The sequence below is a fragment of the Pieris napi genome, chromosome 15, assembly GCF_905475465.1.
Source record: "Pieris napi chromosome 15, ilPieNapi1.2, whole genome shotgun sequence".
Taxonomy (NCBI): domain Eukaryota; kingdom Metazoa; phylum Arthropoda; class Insecta; order Lepidoptera; family Pieridae; genus Pieris; species Pieris napi.
This window is the reverse complement of record NC_062248.1, coordinates 8,646,810-8,668,230: the sequence shown is the minus strand read 5'-3', so window position 1 is coordinate 8,668,230 and position 21,421 is coordinate 8,646,810. Positions and strand designations below refer to the sequence as shown.

Sequence of the window (21,421 nt, the reverse complement as noted above, 5' to 3'; positions counted from 1 at the left end):
CTCAGCTAAAAATTTCAAATTAAGAACAAAATCCCCGAATTATTTATTAGGTTTAATAGACAAAGTATTTTAATTCAAATATCGATTAACAATTTCTTTTCTTTATTTTTTAATAAAGGGGAGTAGAAATTAGTATCGATACTTATTATAGAAGGTATTATTACGGTATGTACTTAACTCTCACAAATTAGGTGTCGATTTCAATAGTACTTGGTATCGATAATTTTTGCGAATCCCTATTCCCTAACTCTAGTTCTGACTTCTGTGATCTGTCACAAGTTAGTAAAATAGTGACTACTGACATATTAATTTTGTTCGGTATTTTCACTTTTCAGACTTCAATTTTCAATTTTCATCGTAGTTACTAGTTTGCGACTTGTGAGTTGTGACATCATAATTCGTTTAATAAATCGAAAAAGTTCCAATTTAGTTAAGGGGTTTGTAAAGTTATCTCTAGGAAAATCCGTCAGCTTTTCCACAATGCCAACATCTACGACCAGTTGCTTTATTTCATGTTTATTATTATGTCTCGTTTTGTCAACTGATAACGTTGTCCTAGCTAATGAAAACGAGGTAGAAAGCATTTCTAAAATTGGACAGGGAATGGGCCATATCATGAACATTTATTACTGGTAAGTTGTTTTTTAAGTTATATTAGTAGTATACACGTTTTTGCTGTACCTAATTATGTATTTCAGTTATTCATGCGGTTATAGAAAAGTGTTTGAAGACTATGCTGGAATTATACAACAAAAATATCCTGAAATATCAGTTCTTGGAGCAAATTATGATCCACCTGGTTTTAATATGTATCTTTCAAGATTGATTGTAAGTACTGTTGATTGTTTGCATTGCAAAACTGGTGGACTGTTTTGAAATATTATTCTACTTTTATATCCTACATTATCTCTGACGATAATAGACTGGAAAGTATTTTTTAAGAGTTAGATACATATGAAAATTTTGATAATAACTCAAGTTGTTAAAAAACTATTGACAAAAGAGCAAAGTGATACATTATAGTTTTATAGAAGACATCAATAACTACAAAAAGTTCATTGCAATAGCTAATGTAAACATGCAATAACACATTTTTAAATGTTGGTATTAATCCTTATCCAAATAAATCTCTTCATATTCACTAAGTAATTATAAATTTTAATAATATATAAAAATCCAGATCTAAATCGACAATAGTAATAATATACTAAATACCAGTTGAAACATAGTTTAGAAGTTTAACATTTATTTTTGTTACAGGGATTTGGGAAAATGATAGTTATAATGTGCATTCTTAGTGGAGTTAATATATTTGCTTGGCTTAATAAGCCACAGCCTTCTTGGTGGAGTTGGTGTTTAGAAAACAAGCTTTATGCTTGCATGATGATGTTTTTTATGGCTAATATGATTGAAGGCCAACTAGTATCTTCTGGCGCATTTGAGATATCACTTAATAACATTCCATTGTGGTCTAAGTTGGAGACTGGAAGAATTCCACAGCCACCAGAACTATTTCAAATAATAGACAATACATTGCAGTTTTCAAAAATGGAAATGCCCTCTAACAATTTTGGCCAGTAACAAAAATGAAATATTTCCTACAAACCATTTGTTTTAGTGGTCTACTATCTGGTTACTAACTATTTGGTTATATTTATGTTAAGAAAGCGTAATATAAGATGTTGCAATATAATGAAAGATTACCAATACTAGTTATTTCTTTAATATTGTAAAACAATTTCTCTTGACTCTTGCAACTATACCTAAGTTTATATAATGACATGCATTGCATTGTGAGATTTCAGTGATACATTCTTTATCTTATCTTTTGATACGTAAAATTTGCTTTAATACTGAATGAAACATTTACCCTACTTTGAACATACAGAAGTTATCTAGTCAGGTGATAAATGATTCAAATAGTAATGTCAAGAGACAAAAGGTGGTAGATTAAATAAAAAATTGTGTGTATGTGCTGATTTTATTTAAATCTTATGTTAATGGAGAGTGGCAAGTTGGGCAAGAATGCCGTAGTACTAGTTCATGTTGTTGTACTTGGGAGGTGCATTTTGAACATGTCCATACTGTATTGAGTGCAATTAGCGTCCGTCCAGTCACAACACATCCTGGGAATTCTGTGTTACATCCAGGACACAAAACCATCCTAAAATTTATAAATATATTATATAAATTATGTGGATACAAGATTTTTTATATTATCTTAGTCTCATTTCAGTATTTCATATTATAATGAAAGACATACAAGGTTACAATAACCTTGCAATGTTTACAATATCTAAATATAGATGGAAAAGAAATAAATCTTGAAAATGATGAAATTGATATTAAAAATAGATAATTATAATATTTTGATAATTTTTTTAAATATGGTGGGAATTTATAGAACTTACCAATCTAGCATAGAAAAATGGCAATTGGGACAATCTATTTTATTGCCTTTTGCGTCTTTTGGTTTGCATTTTGTGAATATTTCTATGGCTAGGTTTTCAAATGTTTTAGGCTGCAAAATATAAACAATTTATTACATTACTTGGTAAGACCATATTACTTAAATGTAGTGTAATCGCGTAAAATCTAATAAATAATAACATATAGATTATTATTTTTACCAACATAATAATACAAACATTAAAAGTATCAAATATACTTACTTCAATAGCTTCCAGTTTGATAAATGCCTTTGAACACAATTCAAACGCTCTAGCTTGCAAAGCTATCGCCGCGATAGTACACCATGCCTAAAACATACAAAAATAAATAGTGTTAAAAAATTGAAGAAAAAACCCAGTATCAAGAAGAAGAATAAAAATGTAATTTTGGAACATTCCGTAGGTTTGTTCCAGATCACCCACCGAACAACTTTTCAAACTTGCGAAAATTCAAATTCTTCACGTTTATTTGAGCGCATATGAAGAAACAGTAATATACTTGAGATCAAAATCATGAAAACCTATACCTATTTATAGTATGTTTTAAATAATTAAGAAATACAATATCAAGTTAAGTATTTGATATATCCTAGAACATTTTCACAGAGAAATAATAATTATATACAAGCATGACAAACAACGGTAGACAAATAGACATTACAATATTAAGGAGTTTCGAGACACAAATAATTATGATGAGTGTAGGTATCTAGCGCAGCGTTGGCCTAGTGGCTTCAGCGTGCGACTCTCATACCTGAGGTCGTAGGTTCGATCCCCGGCTGTGCATGAATGGACTTTCTATGTGCGCATTTAACATTCACTCGAATTATGCGTCAGATACAGGAGGCTGATCACCGACTTGTACAATACATTTGTCAATCTAATAAATATTATTAGATTGATAAATGATCATGTAACAGATATCTGAGGGCCAGACCAAAAAATATTGTAGGGTCATTGATTTATCTTATTATATATATTGTAATATAGGTTTATTAAAACTTATAACATTTGAAAGTCCAGTCAGCCAATAGAACAAAATAAAAATCCCGTTTTGAATGTGTTTCATATTCTCTAACGAGTTTCGTAGAGAACATAATCGGCTCTTATTTTTATTGATCAAAATTATGTTTTAACCGAAGGAGACTTTAACGCTCGAGTTGCTGCTGGACATACTCCAATGAACTCTGTAATTGCTACGATTTGCAAATTATTATATAAAGAATTCCTCCACAATTTTCTTAATTATCTGCGACACGACAGGTTACGACTTGTATATTGATTTCTATCTACAATTAGAGATTTGGCTAAAGATTGTTTTCTAGTGTCGCCACCTACGCGCTATCCGTGACTCCCGTACTTCAAAAATGTATTTGATTTTCATACGGGAGTCCTTCCAGACTTAGTTTCAGATTTTTGTATTTGTTATTTATGACGCACATTTTTGGGTCCTAAACACGCGCCTCATGTTTCATATAAGCATGTGTTAGTTACGTATAGAAAGGAAAATATGTCGCTAGACGACGCAACCCTCACATCATTGAGTTTTATGTGATACCAATTACCCAAGGTGCGATATCCGCTATATGTTTATTAGGACAACTACATCAAAATTTAAAAAAAAGTCAGGATCGATCACGGTTGTCACTATTCTAAGAGAAGGTATGAGGAAAAAGCACCGACTATATATAATTCTTATTTGCAACACGTTATACACACGTTATACACATTCACAATTTTTTTTTAATTTTCCATATTAAGCATTATATTGCTTGTACCTGTAAATGCTGAGCTTCGTGTAAGTCGTCCAATACAGCGGCAAGTCGGGCAGCCGCGCGTAGAGCTATATCAGATCGGAATGGAACTGCGCGTGCGCGGGATATTGCTAAACAAGCCCATTGCTGCGCCTGCGCAGCTCTGTACGAACGTATCGCATCGCGGCTTTTGGAACCCTCTATTAATTCAATTATTTTTCTATTAGTGAATAAGTAATTAAGAATAACTAAGTCGACTTCAAATACTTGTAAACTTTAATTACCTGGGTTTTGGTAATATTGGTAATATTATATATCTCCTTCAGAATGTGTGGATACCAATATTTAGTCAAAATTACTGAACCGATTTTGATGAGACTTAGACTAAGTTGGAATTTAGATCTAAATCAATGATCATCTCGATATGTCTTAGTTGCTGAATTTTGTGGATAGATACAATCACGAAAATTATCACGCGTACTTGGAAATATGTATATCTCCAGTCATTTTTTTGTAGAACGGAGCAAATGCGCAGGAGGATCACCTAATGTACTTAACATTAGATACCATGGACACTCAATATCATAGGATTCGCGAGGGCGTTGCCTGTATATTGTTGAATTTTTAGTTGTGTTTTTACTACTAAAGTTTAATGTTATGTTCTCGCGACACATTTCAATTAAATTGAAGCGCGTCCAACGTGTTTTTAAGTATTATTTTTAATATAAACCATAACTCACCAACAGATGCCTGGCTATACATGTGTCCGGCTAGAACATATAACTTTTTTATTCTCCACGGTGAACTATTTTTAGAAGCCTCGAGGTTCGCCAACTAAACATAATAAAAATAAAATTGTATAAATGCCATGATCACGTGACCGAAGCCCAAGCAAGTGTCCACAACAGTCTCGTTTCGTGTCATAAGTGTTCAAACCATAAAATTATCAATTTCAGGGTACTTATAGGTCTCCGACGGGAAATTAAAGAAAGATTAAACTGACGTAAAATACCTATCAACATTATTCACGTAGGTATACAGTTTCTCTGAATTTCTAGAGGTATCCGGGGATAAAGATACACGCCCATATTACTGAACTGATTTTGATGACTAAGTAAAAATATACCTGATTAAAATCAATATGTCTTAGTTTTTGATAAACTTTTTGACACTTACGAAATTTTACACAGCATGTCTAAATTTTATCCAATTCCAACAATATCATATACATCTGAGAGGTTGAACTGATAACCTATCTTCTAAGTAGACAAAAAGCTTGGAAATTAGCTTTTGTCCGCAACAGCTCACCCGCGGACCATTCGTGGAACAACAGCTGGCAGCCAGGGCCAGCTTCGACTTGCTCCTTGCTACAGTAATGAGCCTTTTGTCCGCAACAAGTAGGTTCAAAAATACAACCTTACAATTCGTGTTACAATAAACAAATACGTTTTTTTTTATAAAAACTATAAAAGTATTTATAATTACCTGATAGGCCATAGTTGCCCCCTGCAACATTTTACCACTTTCCTTCAACTGTGTTATCCGTGTAATTGATGGCTTTTGATTTATTTCAACTTTCTCATCCGAGGTTATTTGTTTTCCTGTAACGTCTACCTGTAAATTTTCAACGATAGTGGAGTTTTGACTGTAATTGGACTTTCATTTTGTAAATAACGTATCATTCACGTTATAACGTTAAACTTGGCAATTGAAATTATTATATGTATAGTATTAAGTATAAATTTATATGTAAACAAGCAGACCGGCCAAGCGTTGCTGTGTCTAAGGTTTTTGTTATATTACATAGTAGTAAACTAATCAAGGAGAACACCAGTCATGTGGACCACCATGCTTTATTGGTGGGAATGCCATTAAATTGTAGCTTATGAGAAACGTTGGTACTTTCAACACAGCGTCATCTGTTAGAATTGTGACTATTAAATAATAAACAAATATTTTGCAATAAAATAATATTGCGGGTATAAATTGAGATGTAAGCTCCTGATGTGAGATCCTATCTTTTAAGTTAGATCAAACTGCACACGGTGTGCAAATTTGATTGATATCGGTTCGGTAGTTTAGGAGTCCATAGCGGACAAACAACGTTTCACGTAATTTATATATATTATTAAGATTTAATTAAAGCTTTTTCTTTCTATATTTAAGCCATACACAAATCATTACCACTTCATCATGATATGAAAAGAAGCGCGTCCTTTCAGTCGCGAGAGCGTAGTTGAAACACCAACAAAAAGCGAGAGGTGGCGAGGCGAGGCGAGGCGACACAAGGTGCCAACCAGCGCACAATGGACTGGCAATTGTTCGCGTTAAGTCATACCCTCAATTCTAGAGAATTCTATCTGATACACCGAAGTTATCTAAATTCCTAATTATTTATTTTAAATTTTTTCAAAAATTTGTGACAAAGGAACATAAATTGCTTAAAATTTTTCCGTCCATCGAAGCGATACTTTCATTACAATAGATAACATTATACGTAGAAATAAAACTAACAGTAAAAACTAAAAGTTCTGACTAATAATTAAATTACCCATACGTTTTTAGTAAACTAAGCGTATTTATACCCAGGCGCCCTATTAATTTAATTAATACATTATAGCCGTACAGTATTATCGTACACCGTTGTAAAGACGATAATGATTGCTGATTTATTCGAATAAATCACATTTAAAGAAGGCTTATTAAAACGACTTAGTTCATTTAACTACTAAGAACAAGAAAAGAAGAAAAACAGAGGAAAGAATTACCTTAAGGTTTCTAGGCGAAGTGAGTTTAGCGAGCGCCGCGCTGTCCTCTAACGCCATGTAACATTTTTTCAACCCCTCTGTATTGTTCGACATTGTATAGTATTCTATTGCACCTGCCCTGAAAATGCAGCCTCCAATTTATAGAAATTATTGACACTTGACAAAATGCATTTATTTATTTTATTTGTTTACACTTCGTTACCTTATACAAAAACGTCGTCTGATATCAAGAGGTAAGGATAAAGCAGGATACTATGCACAGTAAAGGAGGAGTGATAGAATTCAGTCTTATGAGTAGGGGTGGATTATATATGATGTGGTGTACTTTAATAAATAAATATAATTTAGTAGATTAGAATAGATTTTCCACATCATGAAATGCTTGAAGCCAATCCGCGATTGTACTTTTAATGCTGAAATTCCTTAGCGTTTGAATATTCTTATACGCAGTTGTTTTTTTTCTATACAAAAGTAGTGATTGAAACAAACATACCAATTCTGCCTATCAATGTAGTAGTCCCCTATATTATTGTAGGCTTGCTTCACCTGTGACTCGGTTGTCGTGACAGACATCTTTAACAACTCCACCACTCTAAACCAATGTCCCAATCGCTTCCTTAAAGCGATCGCCAAATCGCTATAAAAAGAAAACAGTAATGTAAAAGTGGAAAAAGTATGATTTGTCTAAAGCAAGTGAAAAATTCGACGGGGGCTTCAAGTTTTTCCCATTGTCTAGGGGCAGCATATGCTTCCCCCTCCCCTTGCCCTTGAACCAGACAAATAATAATATATTATTTACTCAATAAATATCAAATTTTATTTGTGTAATTTAATTTATTTTTAATTTTTGAAGTGAAACTTCTTTATCATAAAATTTACGTCACGTGACGTCGTCACATTTTTCCGTTACGCGCCATCTTTTTCTTGTCCTGCGATTTCGGATACAGTTTATTGATTAGTTGCAAGATTTGTTGTTTGTGAAGTTTGCCTACCTCTGAAAACTAACTTCAGGTTTACCGCAACGTACCTACTGTTATTTATATTGGATATTTTTTTTCGCGTTATATTTAATTAATATTGCAGTATTATGTTTAGTTATAAATAGAAATTATGCTTTAAATCATTATTATTTATGTCGAAAACCGTGTAGTGCGTTCATAAAATTTATTAAATTTATATTAAAAACAAAAATATATAATAACGATAACAATGATAGTAATAATTATATTACAATTAATGAAATTCTGTAATAATCTTAGTAGTAATAAGGTAGAATGAAATAATTGTATTATTTGTATTCTATTTATTTATTCTATTGTATCTATGTCTATAATAATAAAAGCCTTTTTTTTAACTTTATCTAAGTTAACTTTATTTAACCAATTTCTGTAAAGTTGCATATAGTAGATAGTTTTTCGTAAAATAAGGTCATAAAGAAGTTTCACTTCTTACGTGTGTACACTAGTACACGCATACATTTTTTTTGTATGGTTGTTTGTTGTAATTTTTTCCCTTGATAGATCGCTATGTTCTAATGTAGTTGATGTGTATGTGTGTTAAATTTGTGATGTCATATTTTCTTGTATTTTTTTAGGCATACACATTGTTTCAGAACGTACAAATCAATAAATAAAATAACTGTTTATGTTTTCCATTATCACTTATAAAATATACGTTTATGAAGTGAGTTCAGCTCTACACATTGTAGTAATAGATTCCATATTTTTATATATAATTCTACTGTACAACTGTCAACAAAATAAATAATTACCGACCGTCTGTCTTCATTATGATATATTTTTTCAGCGGCGTCAAAATCTTTGAAGTATGCGAAAATTTCAGCCTTTTTGAGTGCATTCGAGTGCAGTGCATTAAGTCGTGAGACAAATCGAATCCCGGCGTAATCGTTTCTCCTTACAAATGCTGCCTCTGCTGTTTCCAAAGCAGATTCTGTTTCGAAATTTTTGAGGGCTGCTTCTGCCAATAAAAGCCTGAAAAATTACACAAATAATAAAAGTCAAAAAGTGAAAACCATTTATTTATTTAGGTAACACAATGTACACTTATGAACATCAATAAAAAAATATACATAATAAATGATTATAATTGACATTTACTGCCAGTTCTCAAATCAAGAGCGAAGAACGGACAACAGGAACTGGCAAATCTCTGCCGCTCTATTTAATCGCCAAGTTTTTTGTTTTACACAAATTTTGTGAGGAGCTGCAACCATTACACCATGTTCCACATGACATCTTAAGTAATTAATAATAAAAACAAAGATTTGGCAATGGCTCTAAACAGTTAATAGACCTTGGTCCCGGATTGTATATATTTTATGCATAATTTCTTTATGGAACCAGCTGCCCAATGAAGTACTTTTACCAAATCGACCGAGGATCTTTCAATAATCAAGGGGCTGTATAAGGGGCCATCCATAAAGTACGTCACACGTTAATGGGGAGGGAGGGTATCACCGAAGTGTGACATCGTGTGACAAGGGGCATGGGGGGGTCAATACTTTTGTGACGTCACATGTTAAAATTTTAAATACTAAAACGCAAAGTTTGGATGTGAATTAAAAATTTTAAAAATTCACGAACTTGATCTATATTTAATAAATTAAATGAAAATAGCTGTTTTCTCTCGATTATTTTTAAATACATACATAAATTTAAATGTGACGTGTGACGTGTAAATGTGTGACGTCACATCAGGAGGGGGGTTATAAAAATGTGACAACCTGTGACAAGGACGGGGGGAGGGGTTCAAAAGTCCTAAAATTCGTGTGACGTACTTTATGGATGGCATAACCATTGATGATGACTTTCAAAAGTATTGGATCTTGTAAAAAAACAATTTATATTTCAATACTTTTAACATACAGTCACAAGTTGGGTTGTATGTCAACTGAACCGGAATTTTGGTCGAATTTGAATGCACAAACTCAGTCTTGAGTCACACTAGGCGACCACTGATATCTACTTATGTGACGTAGAAGAATGAGATGAATATAAACACCCACATATAATAATGTAATATTCAAAATATTTTCTTTCATCTTTAACTAATTCTTTGTATAACGTGATGAATTCTCCTTCCGTCTCTCTTAATTGCCATGCTTCATGCACCCATTATCTTTTTTTTCCTTGATGCTGCTCTTCTTCTTCGTCTAAAGCAACAGCTATCATTGCTAGCTCCGTAGTATTGATCAGAGCTACTTGACGACAGACATGTTTTCACTGAAGCTGCGTAAACTGAGTGCTGAATTGAATGACTGACGGAATATTGTATCACTGATACTGAACTGAGCGGACACGTTGACGGAACTGTGGCTTCACTGAGGTCATACAAAAAGTTTTTAAAAGAAATAGGTAGTAGTGTTTAATCATCCGGGTTACCAATACCATTTACATAAGCTATTTAATACCTCCGACGACTACATAGTCGCGGAATTATCTAGAAAAAAATAAAAAATAAAACACAAAAAATATACAAATACAGACAGAAATTCTTACCATAATTTAGGATGAGGGTTATCCTTAATGAAATTTTCGGCTTCCTTCAACCCAACTTTCTCGATCAACTGTCGCGTATCTCTCAATGACTTCACTTCCACTCTCACTATATGTTGAGGAGTACATTTGTCGGTCAAACTATCCAAAAGCGCAGTTGTAATTTCTAGGTCCTGAGGACAGGAATTTATCAACTTACAAATATATCACGGATGGACAACACAAGTTTATGTATGTAATATTTTACATTTCACCTTAATTCATAGCAGTAAAGTCGGGATTTTAAAGCTATAAATCTTTCTAATTGGTGTATGAATATTTTGATTACATTTTTGTGTGGGGTTTAAAGAGCAAGGCGGAGCGAGAAAAATTCTATTTGAGATCGACTTTGCGTTTTCCCACTATTTTATTAATTTATTACATTAAGTTTAAGTTTACTTTTTTTATAACACTAACTATAATTAGTGACATTTGCATGTTTATTTTTATAAGTCTGAATGTGCGGTTATTTTATTAATAAATCTGAATGTACCATTTTCTTCCAAATAAACGATTTATCTATTCATTTCTGTCAAATAGTGCACTTTAGATTACGTTGCAATTAATTAGACTTATAAACGTGAGAAAATAATTGTGGGATAGAAGAACTCACTGTACATATAAACAAAGCTACGGAGCTTGATTCAGTAAACTAGCTAGAGCTTCCGCAGTTATACCTTAAAAGCACACAAGTATCCATTCATAGTTAAAGGTTCTTCTGGATCGAGATCTCTCATTACATACAATCTGGCCTTCTCTGCCACCGCAAGTAATCGAGGGTTATCAGCAGCCCAAAGTGCCCCCCAGGCGTCCTTCCGCACAGACTGTCCCATACTAATATTATTGGCCATTTCTGTCTCTAAGATATAGAGGTTCCCCGGTTGATCTATTACGAAAAATTTACTGAAATGTTAAAGGTTATTAATGCGGATATAATGAAGACTGTACAATTCTTTTTTAAAGTTTCAATATAAATAACCAACCAAATTAGTTTTACTTATGAATATCGTAAGAGATATTGTATGTCTATAAAAATCACCAGTGGCAAACCTTAACTTTCCTCTATCGTGATCTTTTGTTTTTTTTTTTTAGTCTAAAGCTACGGTTTCCTAGAAAAGCGGTGCCGTTATCTAACGGCCGTAATGAAACGTTGGGTGACGTCACCCATACGTTGTCTATAAATAACATCGGAGTAGGTTTTCCAGAGAACGTTGAGTGTCAGCGTAACGTCAAATAGTGGTGCTGTCATTTGCATGACGGCCGTCATAGCGGTGATAAACAGTAGTTCAACGTTTCGCGTGTAGCGGTGCGCATATTTAATTAATACAATGACTTGGACGAGCGAAAATGATGAACAATTAATTGATTTTGTTAAAAATCATGAAGCTTTGTACAATATCAAATCCAAGGAGTACAGACAAGCTCAAATGAAGCAATATTTGTGGAACGAAATTGGAATAACTCTTCAAAAATACGGTCGCACTACTTTCTAGGAAACCACAGCTTGGCCACCGTAAAGACGGCCGTTAGTTACCGGCACCGCTTTTCTAGGAAACCGTAGCTTAAGACATGCGGTTGCCTCACGATAAATTCCCTCACCATTAAATGCTTACAAAGTCCATTGGTGCATAGCCAGGGTTCGAACCTACGACCTCAGGCATAAGACTCGCTGAAGTAACTAAGTCATTACTCTCTATATCACGTCCGCGCTCCATAAGGGGGCAATTTGAGTGTTAAGGGGGTGCTATTCGAAAATTTATAAAAATTATTTGGAATTTGAATTTTAGTTTTTCATTATATGTTTTGAACACTTACTGTGTTTCGTTAACAATTTCTAATAATTTATTTGTAAAACCTATCATTATTACAACCTATTTCTTAATTCAATTGTTTTTTTTTTAATATTACAAATTATGTATTGCGGCATAAGAATTTAGAACGGCTAAAGTAAACCTTGGCACATAAAAAGTTGGGAGACACTTCTATATTGTAGTATGTCTATAAGCAAGCAATATGGAACACCAAGGCGCACAACTTTTTCCAAGAAGGGTTTTTTTCTGTACTCACCTAGAATTGCAATTCAACCCCAACTTATACGGCTTAGTATTCATATTAATTTGTGTGATTTTCTTAAAGTTAACAAGAGAGAAGAGTAACACTGTCCCCGAATCTCGTCCAACAAGCAAATGTGTATCAGAGCACGTGATACAACATATTGTGTCGTCATGGAAACCTGATTCTCCTTGTACCACTAAAGAACCATCTGCGTGGTACAATTGTTCTGTTATTCCTAGAATTTATAAGATACTTCTTTAAATCAAGTAAAAAAGTAAGTATTTTATGTCTGTTTAGTAGCTTACGGCCAGATTATAGTGAATGAAAAAAACCATAACAATGGGAGTGTAATAATTTTAAGTAAATTGTATTTCAGGTTATTATGGAGGTTATTAACTTTTTTACATGTTTTGCTAATATAATGTGTGATTAGAAGACAGCTGCAGTACACATTTCATTTGTTTTTAGTAATAAAAATCTATATTATTTATAATAAATAACTATTTTTTTACCGCGAAGATAAAAAAAATTACGTAAAATTTGTACATTACTTACGAGGTCTAGTCGGCGTAGAAAATTTCCAAATAAGAAATGTATCCTTGGATGACGCAACTGCGATAGCTTTGCTATTGATTGATACATATGACATTGGAATTGCGACTGTTTTCGCTGTAAAAAAGGGTTTTAAAGGCATAGATAAAAGATGTGTTAGCTGCGGCTGTGTAAAAAAATGATTTTTCTATCTCAATAACAACTTCTCGTACGCTTAAGAAAACAGGAATAGTATAATGTTGACGACTCATTGGTCTAGGTGGTTAGTACCCCTGACTGCAAATCCATGGGTCCCGGGTTCGATCCCCGGCTGAGACGAACATCGATGTGATGAGCATTTGGTGTTGTGCTTAGGTCTTGGGTGTTTAAATATGTATTTATATATCTATCTATCTATAATATGTATGTATATCCGTTGCCTAGTATCCATAACACAAGCTTCACCATCTTAGCATGGGACTAGGTCAATTGGTGTGAATTGTCTTTAAAAAAAAACTCTCAGATTCAGAAACGAAAATTGGAGAATTATCATTCCCGTATGTAAAAATCCAAAATGTTTTTGACGCACACACTCGGCCCTTTGCCTTTTTTCTGAATCTTACACTAACACAACCACGCAATAGCAAAAATCTGATCCTAAAATATTTTATATCGATGTATGTAAAGATCTTACCATCGCATTGAATGCCTTGTTGGTTTAATATTATTAACGAGTCGATCGTTGATATAATACAATACTCGTGTACACCGCACATGTCAATCACGTTGGGGATATGATTGATCCATGACTGAAACAATGTTTCGTTCAAGACTCACATACAAGATATTTAACATCTTAATATATATAAATTACGTGTCACGTTGTTTGTTCGCTATGAACTCCTAAACTACCGAACCGATATCAATCAAAGTTTTTTAGTTTTTTTAGTTTGATCCAACTTAAAAGATAGGATAGCTTAAATCTCAATTTATACCCGCAATATTATTTTATTGCAAAATATTTGTTTATTATTTAATAGTCACAATTCTAACAGATGGCGCTGTGTTGAAAGTACCACCGTTTCACATAAGCTACAATTTAATGGCATTACCACCAAAAAAGCATGGTGGTCCCCATGACTGGTGATCTCCTACCGTTTCCCTTGAATAGGTTACTACTATGTAATATAACTAAAACCTTAGGCCACAGCAACGCTTCGCCGGTCTGTTAGTAATTTATAAAGATTGGGACACATAAATAGGAAAACAGCCTATCTTCAAAGACAAAAATAAATAAAAGATTATACTGACCTGATGAGTAATAGTGTCCCAGAATGTAACAGTTTCAGTCCCCGATACAAAAGCTAGAGTGCTTCCATAGAAGGCGTATTTGTGATCTGGTTTGACATTGGCGAAATATATGAATGAGTCGACTGCTATCGCCAGTCTGAGGGAATGCTGTTCCCAAGATAGAGAACGCATAGAGCCTCCGGGAACTCTTAAAGTTCTTACGTGCTGTAAAATTAATGAAAAAAAAATAGAGCAGTGAATATTAATAATAATAACAAAACTTTAATCACGACAGAAATATGATTGTGACAAATAGATTTAACGCTAGTACCCACACTAGAAGCCTCTAGGGAGTTGTGGGTTACTAAATTAATACAATCCGTTTCACAATTTGACGGTTTCACTTCGATAGATTACAATCTACCGAATAATAATACGTTAAATTGTAAGCAGTACGCTGAGGTTCACAATTCGACAGTCTATAATCTCGCGAGATAGATAACAATCTAACGGTGTTTACAATTTTACGGGGACATAGATATATGTATCTGTAACATTTCAAAATTAACGTGTCTTAATAAAATTAGAGTATAAACTTACTTCACCATACCCATTGAAGAACTGAACAACGTTCGCCTGTTCCTGCGTTAGGCCAGCTACCGCTAGCACAGTACCATTGTGATTCCAGCAACATTGCAATATTTTCATATTAGTTTCGACCATCACACTCTCTGTGAAATTTATTTCGAATACTTAATACGAATTGACGTAATTAAATTAGGAAAATAATGATATCACTTTTATTTATTTGAAAAGTTAAACGTAGATTTAATTTAGTTTATGACAAAGCGGGATCAACCTAAGCTAAAACGAGAAAACAACAAGTCCTTCCAAAGTATTCAATTAAATGTATGTACGTTGTTCTCAATAAAATTCAGAGCTACCTCCAATTATATCGATTACATAGTAAAAGTTTACGTGAAAGATCCCAGATTTTAGCATGAGATTCAGAAATGAGATGTTTTGACATACCTACAGGAGTCAGATTTAACGAAGTTTCGATTCTGAATCTCACCTTAAGAAACGTAATGCCATTGTTGAAAACGTAGGCCATTGTTATAGGTAAGTTTAAGGAATTGAATATTATGACACTATCTGTAATCTGGTCAATATACTCTTGAAGCTTATATTGTGTATAGTATGTCACTGGCCTAAGTATGTAATAAGTTAATTATTTAAATATTTTCGACGACCTGGTGGACAGAAAAACTGTGTCCAGTTTGTGTTTCCACCACACCAACTTCTTTCTATTTAACAGCCTGGCCACGGGACATTCGCCGACGCGAATATTCGCGCGGTGCGAACCGCGATGCGTCTAGCGACTGAAATAAACTCATAGCAATGTACTAATCAAGCCACGCGCAACGGCGACCAGCGATGCGACCGGCGAAATGTACCGAGCGAATCGCGCGGGCGACTGACGTCGCGACGGGCGAGCGAAACAAATGCATGAATCAGTACGGTGCAAGCCACGGAGTCGAGCGGCAGTCGCGGCGAATAGAGAAGGGAATAAATAAGTTTAGTCGCGGTCGCGGCGAAAAATGAATACAGAGTTTTTTGTTACTGAAATACTGGCTAGACCAGCTATTTGGAAGTCTGGCCATCCACAGCATTAATTTAATATACCTTAATCTCAAAAACAATTTTTCAGCGGCACTTAAAATTCTATTTGCATTAACTTTTTTCTCCAATTCTGGTTGAATATTCATAAGAATATAATTGAAGGTTTCAATACTCATTCTGGTATATTAAAAAAATAATTCTGGATATATTCTGAATTTCTCATACTTCTTGTGGAATTCTCCACAATTTCTCCAAATATTAGGTCTTGCACCAAAAGCTATTACTTTCCAAGCAATATCGAGATGATTTCGATAAAGACATTTCGCTGTCGAACTTCCTTACTGGTCGCGGCGGCAAACGTGACTGGTCCGTGGCCTGCAAACGGCCCCGCGCGAATGGTCGCCTCGCCTCCCGCATCGCAGTTCGCACCGCCGATCCCCGTGGCCAGGCCGTAAGATCATGTATATAATAAATAGATAAAAAAAAAGCTTTTATGTAAGTACAAAATATAAACGATTTAAAACAAATGACTTTCACCATTATAATACTCGAAACAGAACTACTCTAAGCGTACGACCATCCAGGCTCCATAAACCACTCCTTATATGGAAATTGTATTCGTATTTACATCAAACTCTCAAGCGAAATTACAGAATTATCACTGAATAAATTCAAAACTCTCGTAAAACGTAAATTGATCAACTAAGCTTTCTATACTTTTGACGATTATTTAAATTATCCTAATCCTTGGGATCGATTTTCTCTAGTTCAAATATTTATGGCTTTTCTGCCTAACAACAATTTGTATGACTGAAAACTTGGCGATTAAAAAAAGTTGTGGAGAGCTTCTTGCCAGTTCTTCATGCCCACTCTACGCCCTTGACTTGCCAACTGGTAGTAAATATGAATTTAGAGTCAATTTAATATCTTTTCTGTTGACGGTCATAAGTATACTTGGTTACCTATATGAATAAAGTTATTTTGAGTTTTAGTTTATTTGTAACTGATAAAACGCGACAAATTGTTTTGGCTTGTTCTTAGGAATTTGCAATTAAACTTACTTATTAAGTGACATTAAGAAAAGCTCTTAGACTACAACGAAATTGTGTTCTAAAGATTTTTTTAAGAGTTTATAAAACATACCTTCTTCCATACATGTCTTCATCAATAGCATCAGACCGCTTTTAAAGCATATTGCTAGAACAGGGCGCGAGATCGGAGCCTTTCCAGAAAACCAATCCATTGACACTATCTCCATTCCACTAGATACATTATTATTGGCAATGGGCATCTGAAAACCATAATATAATACCCTTAAAAAATCTTTTAAAGCTTGATTTAATGCTCTCAGGAACTGATTTTCGAAATGATTTTTTGTGGTGGAATAATATTATATAACACTAGCTGACCTGGCAAACGTCGTTTTGCCTTGTATATCATTTATAATAAAAAATAGGGGTTGATCGTAGAGGGGTGAAAGTTAGGGGTTGTATGTATTTTTTAATGCCTACCCTTAACATTTAGGGGGATGAAAAATAGATGTTGTCCGATTCTCAGACATACCCAAAAACTTTTACCAGCTTTTATATCTTAGTATGAGAAATGTTTAAAATTATTGACCTTACATTACTGCCTGATATTTCCACTTATTGGAAACAACATAGAAGCAGAAATAAGTCTATAATATATTTAGCTGAGTTGAAGTCATGAACTAAAATATCTAATTATATTTTTTTATTATAATAATATAATACTAATACTTATTACTTACAATAAAATTTCCTTGATCATCATAAAGATGTAATTCACCATTTGACAATGCAAAAAGTAATGTGGAGTTATCAGGTGACCACTGTACACACTTTAAACCAGGACCCTTGATGTCTTTACCCCAAACCCTAGAACCATCCACTGAGCCTACAATGACTGCTCCTGAAATGTGTATTTACAATTTTTAATGCAAAGTATTTTTCTTTTGTTTATACATAATTACCAAATTAATTCTCCGTCATTTATACATATATCAAAATTTATTTTTAATTCTTATTCTTTGTATCCTAAATAGATTTTAATTGCATGTATTAAAAATGGGAACTAAAATGTTATCAGCGAACATCTATTTTGAAGCATTAATTTTAAAGCATTTTATTGATCTTATAATAATTAATACAAAATATTAATACCATCTTCATAGGCTATACATATTTTTTGTCCATCAGATCCCCAAGCCATTCCACTCACAGTAGACTTATTTCTGTTGTTTATCATTTCTTCATACCAAGAACCCTTAAAAAAATCACACTCTTATTGTATCTAAAACCAAATGGCTACAGGAACATTTTTAAATCTTATCCTCATTAAAATAAGCCTAAAATTATTTTTACCTTATACAACATCCAAACAATAATAACACCATGTTCATCACTTGTAGTAAGTTTTTGAAAGATTTCATTCCAAACAGCGACACAAACTTGTCCTGTGTGCCCTTCTAAACTTAAATTCATTGATAAATTGCCACCACCTCCTGAAAAAGTAAAATTATACAAGTTAAGAATTTTCCTATTTATTTAAACATATATTACATTCTTCTAGGGACTCCCTAGACTTATTAGTTAAGTCTTCAGTGCCTTTCAAAACCAATTATTTTGCTTTCTTAATTAGTAAACTTCTAGCTCAACATTTCAACTTTATATTTTAATTTAAAAGCTATGAAATGCATTAGTAAAAATTGTCTTGAGCAAAAATTATTTACCTGATTCTAGTTTCAATACTTTTAGCATTCCATCTTCGCCACCCACAGCAATGTATCCGGAAGAGTGATTCCAAGACAAACATGTTACGTTTGATTGTTTTGGAATCGCAATCTGTAACATATGTATTTTATTAATAAGTTCGATCAAAGAAAAAAAATTTACCTGATTTAAAATAATCAATTCATGCACATATTTTCACCTTTTTACTCATATAAATAAACATTTTGTTTTATTAAGTCAACAAATTGGTAATTCGCATTCCTCTTAATATAAAAATTTCTTAATCTCTTTTTATAAAATAGGTACTCGTTTGAAATATTAAAACACTAGTATAAAGTATTTTGAATTTTAGTGCATCAGTCCGTTTCCTAGGATACCGAATAACAGACACAGACTAGCTAGAAAATCATTTGATTCAGAATGTTGACGAAGGACTTGTACTCTGTACCCCTAAGCAAATCTAATCTGTGCAGGGTTCACAACCGTACGATAATTATCGTACATTTGCGATAATTTCATAACTACGTACGATGTACGATGGTACATGACTATCGTACGCAGATTTTACGATAATTTCCAGTCTGATAAAAAATTTGATGATTACACAGATAGCCCAATAACAATTACAGTTTTTAGTGTCAGTGCCATCTATTGGCTTATTTTTCTATTAGGAACTTATGCTGTCACAAGGCAACTACAGCAGATGAACAAAGCGTTAATGTACAAACACAAAAACGCATCAGAATGCACAGCCAAAAAATTCACGATTTGTATGGTGACGCAGATTTGGAAGTCTTCGATAACATTTTAATACCTAACGAATTTTAAGTGATAAAAATAATATGCGATGTTTACGGACAATAGGTCCGTTCACTTAGAGTGAACACCATATTGTTCAACGAGAAAATATTGCGTATTTTTGTTCCTCTTTGACGGAAGAGATTGAATAAGTTTATTTTTTTTTAAGTATTATTTTTTTCAATTTGAAAAACACAAGTTTACAAGATTTAAACTATAAATCGTTTGCAACATTTTATTTTCACGTTTCATATGATTTTTAAAGTATTTTTAGCCATTTTCCTGACTGTACGATAATTTATCGTATATGGATCACATATACGATAATTTTACGGCCCTGGTACGATAACTGCCTGGCTTCAGGTTGTGAACCCTGAATCTGTGACACAATCATTGATTTTTCTCAAAAAGACGGTACCTCAAGTACAATCACAATATTTATAATTTTAGGAAATTGGCTTGCTTATACTAAACCATGTACTTTTCGTTAGTCTATAAGCAAGTAAGAGTCAGCAGGATATTTCCTGTTTTCAAAAAATTCAAAGTTTGAGACCATCGTGAAAACAAGCCATAAAAATTATCTTCAAAAATATAAAAATGTTGGGAAGAAAGCAAAGCCTTAAAGGCGAACCGGTACTAGCAGATTATGGGCCGGAAGAGTCGCTTAATGAAAGTGCCGATATAGAATGGGTGAATAAGGTACATTGATTTTTTAATTACTTTAAGACAGGACAGGCCACCCGACTATCTATACCGTTATATGAGTTAAAATTCCAATGAAAAACTTATAACACTTATACTTATAAGCTAGTAAAGCATATTTTTTCCTTTGTAATTAACTATTTTAATTATGTTGTTGCAGAATTGGGTTAGAAGAATTTTAAGGTTTTGTGCTCTTTTAAGTTTGATATCGGTTTCTGCCAATACTCCAAAGACCTTTGAAAAATATCCAATTATGCAAATAGTTACATTTTCTGTCGATTGCACTGTAACACTTTTGTTTACTGCAGAGATGATTGCTAAGATGCACATAAGAGGAATTTTGAGGGTTTGTAGATGTTTACTTTTTTAAAAGTTGAATGTGTAATGAATTAAGTTAATACTAATTATGAATTTTAAAGTAAGATAACTAATGTAGAAACTTAACAAGTGACAGTTATACCACAATTTTAGGGTGATGTTGCCTATTTAAAGGACCACTGGTGCCAGTTTGATGCTTCCATGGTATTTTTTCTCTGGGTATCAGTTTTACTTCAGATGTTTGAATTGACTGGAATTGTGCCAAGATATAGTTATTTAAGTATACTTAGAGCACCAAGACCACTGATTATGATAAGGTTTTTGAGGGTCTTTTTGAAGTTTTCTATGCCTAAGTCCAGGATAAACCAAATATTCAAGTAAGAACAATTTATTTAAGATTTTTATTTTAAACCTAATGTAATGTTAAGTTTTTATTTCAATTGTTTGAATAAAAGATGAACAAATCATCTGAATATTATGTTGCCAGTTATAGATAGCATAGTTAACTAACTAAAATTTAAAATAGTTGAGTCTAATTAGAATCATGGGTATTAATACTTTATTTTGTTTTTGCAGGAGATCAAGTCAACAAATATACAATGTAACTCTGTTCTTTCTCTTCTTTATGTCATTATACAGTTTATTAGGAGTTCAATTTTTTGGAGAGTTAACACACCATTGTGTTAGAAATGACACTGATCCAAAGTAAGTTGATTAGACTGTTGTGTTGTTAATTAGACTAAGCATATTCCATTAGTCTGACAAAAACTTTTAAGCATTTTTAATGGATTTATTTAATATTTTGTTGTCATTAATCTTATTTCA

At 33.1% G+C, this 21,421-nt stretch overlaps 3 protein-coding genes across 4 annotated transcripts in view; 2 read left to right on the top strand and 1 right to left on the bottom strand.

Annotated features, from left to right (window-relative positions):
- The first annotated feature begins 304 nt into the window (after positions 1-304).
- On the top strand, positions 305-1,971 carry LOC125056563 (thioredoxin reductase-like selenoprotein T homolog CG3887). The gene is made up of 3 exons (XM_047659719.1): positions 305-632; positions 699-828; positions 1,261-1,971. The coding sequence occupies exons 1-3, from the start codon at positions 481-483 to the stop codon at positions 1,579-1,581; spliced, it is 603 nt and encodes a 200-aa protein (XP_047515675.1). The 5' UTR covers positions 305-480; the 3' UTR covers positions 1,582-1,971.
- On the bottom strand, positions 1,968-19,129 carry LOC125056557 (WD repeat-containing protein 35). The gene is made up of 22 exons (XM_047659711.1): positions 18,978-19,129; positions 18,778-18,889; positions 18,410-18,549; positions 18,209-18,311; positions 17,797-17,957; positions 17,169-17,316; positions 15,003-15,133; positions 14,424-14,627; positions 13,807-13,921; positions 13,137-13,250; positions 12,594-12,816; positions 11,204-11,429; positions 10,491-10,660; positions 8,748-8,963; positions 7,466-7,609; positions 6,973-7,090; positions 5,690-5,818; positions 4,945-5,038; positions 4,229-4,404; positions 2,673-2,759; positions 2,412-2,521; positions 1,968-2,164 (listed from the first exon to the last, which is right to left on the bottom strand). Exons 1-22 carry the CDS (start codon positions 18,999-19,001, stop codon positions 1,993-1,995), a joined length of 3,117 nt encoding a protein of 1,038 aa, XP_047515667.1. The 5' UTR covers positions 19,002-19,129; the 3' UTR covers positions 1,968-1,992.
- Positions 19,130-19,958: 829 nt separating this feature from the next.
- LOC125056555 (sodium leak channel NALCN) overlaps positions 19,959-21,421 on the top strand; it is a 34,729-nt gene continuing 33,266 nt past the window's right edge. For both annotated transcript variants that reach the window (XM_047659710.1, XM_047659709.1), the window contains exons 1-4: positions 19,959-20,275; positions 20,439-20,624; positions 20,750-20,973; positions 21,173-21,301. In XM_047659710.1, the coding sequence (XP_047515666.1) occupies positions 20,174-20,275; positions 20,439-20,624; positions 20,750-20,973; positions 21,173-21,301 (641 nt within the window). In that variant the 5' untranslated portion in view covers positions 19,959-20,173. The remainder of the gene's footprint in view (positions 20,276-20,438; positions 20,625-20,749; positions 20,974-21,172; positions 21,302-21,421) is intronic.

Bases quoted from the DNA above. Each gene is read 5' to 3' on its own strand.
- LOC125056563 (XM_047659719.1), top strand. From the start codon at position 481: ATGCCAACATCTACGACCAGTTGCTTTATTTCATGTTTATTATTATGT. The intron at 633-698 runs GTAAGTTGTTTT...TATGTATTTCAG, and splicing joins ATCATGAACATTTATTACTG to TTATTCATGCGGTTATAGAA. The intron at 829-1,260 runs GTAAGTACTGTT...TTTTTGTTACAG, and splicing joins TGTATCTTTCAAGATTGATT to GGATTTGGGAAAATGATAGT.
- LOC125056557 (XM_047659711.1), bottom strand. From the start codon at position 19,001: ATGTTTATTTATATGAGTAAAAAG. The intron at 18,550-18,777 runs GTAAATAATTTT...TTACTTTTTCAG, and splicing joins AGTATTGAAACTAGAATCAG to GAGGTGGTGGCAATTTATCA. The intron at 8,964-10,490 runs GTAAGAATTTCT...GTAATTTTTCAG, and splicing joins AACCCTCATCCTAAATTATG to GCTTTTATTGGCAGAAGCAG.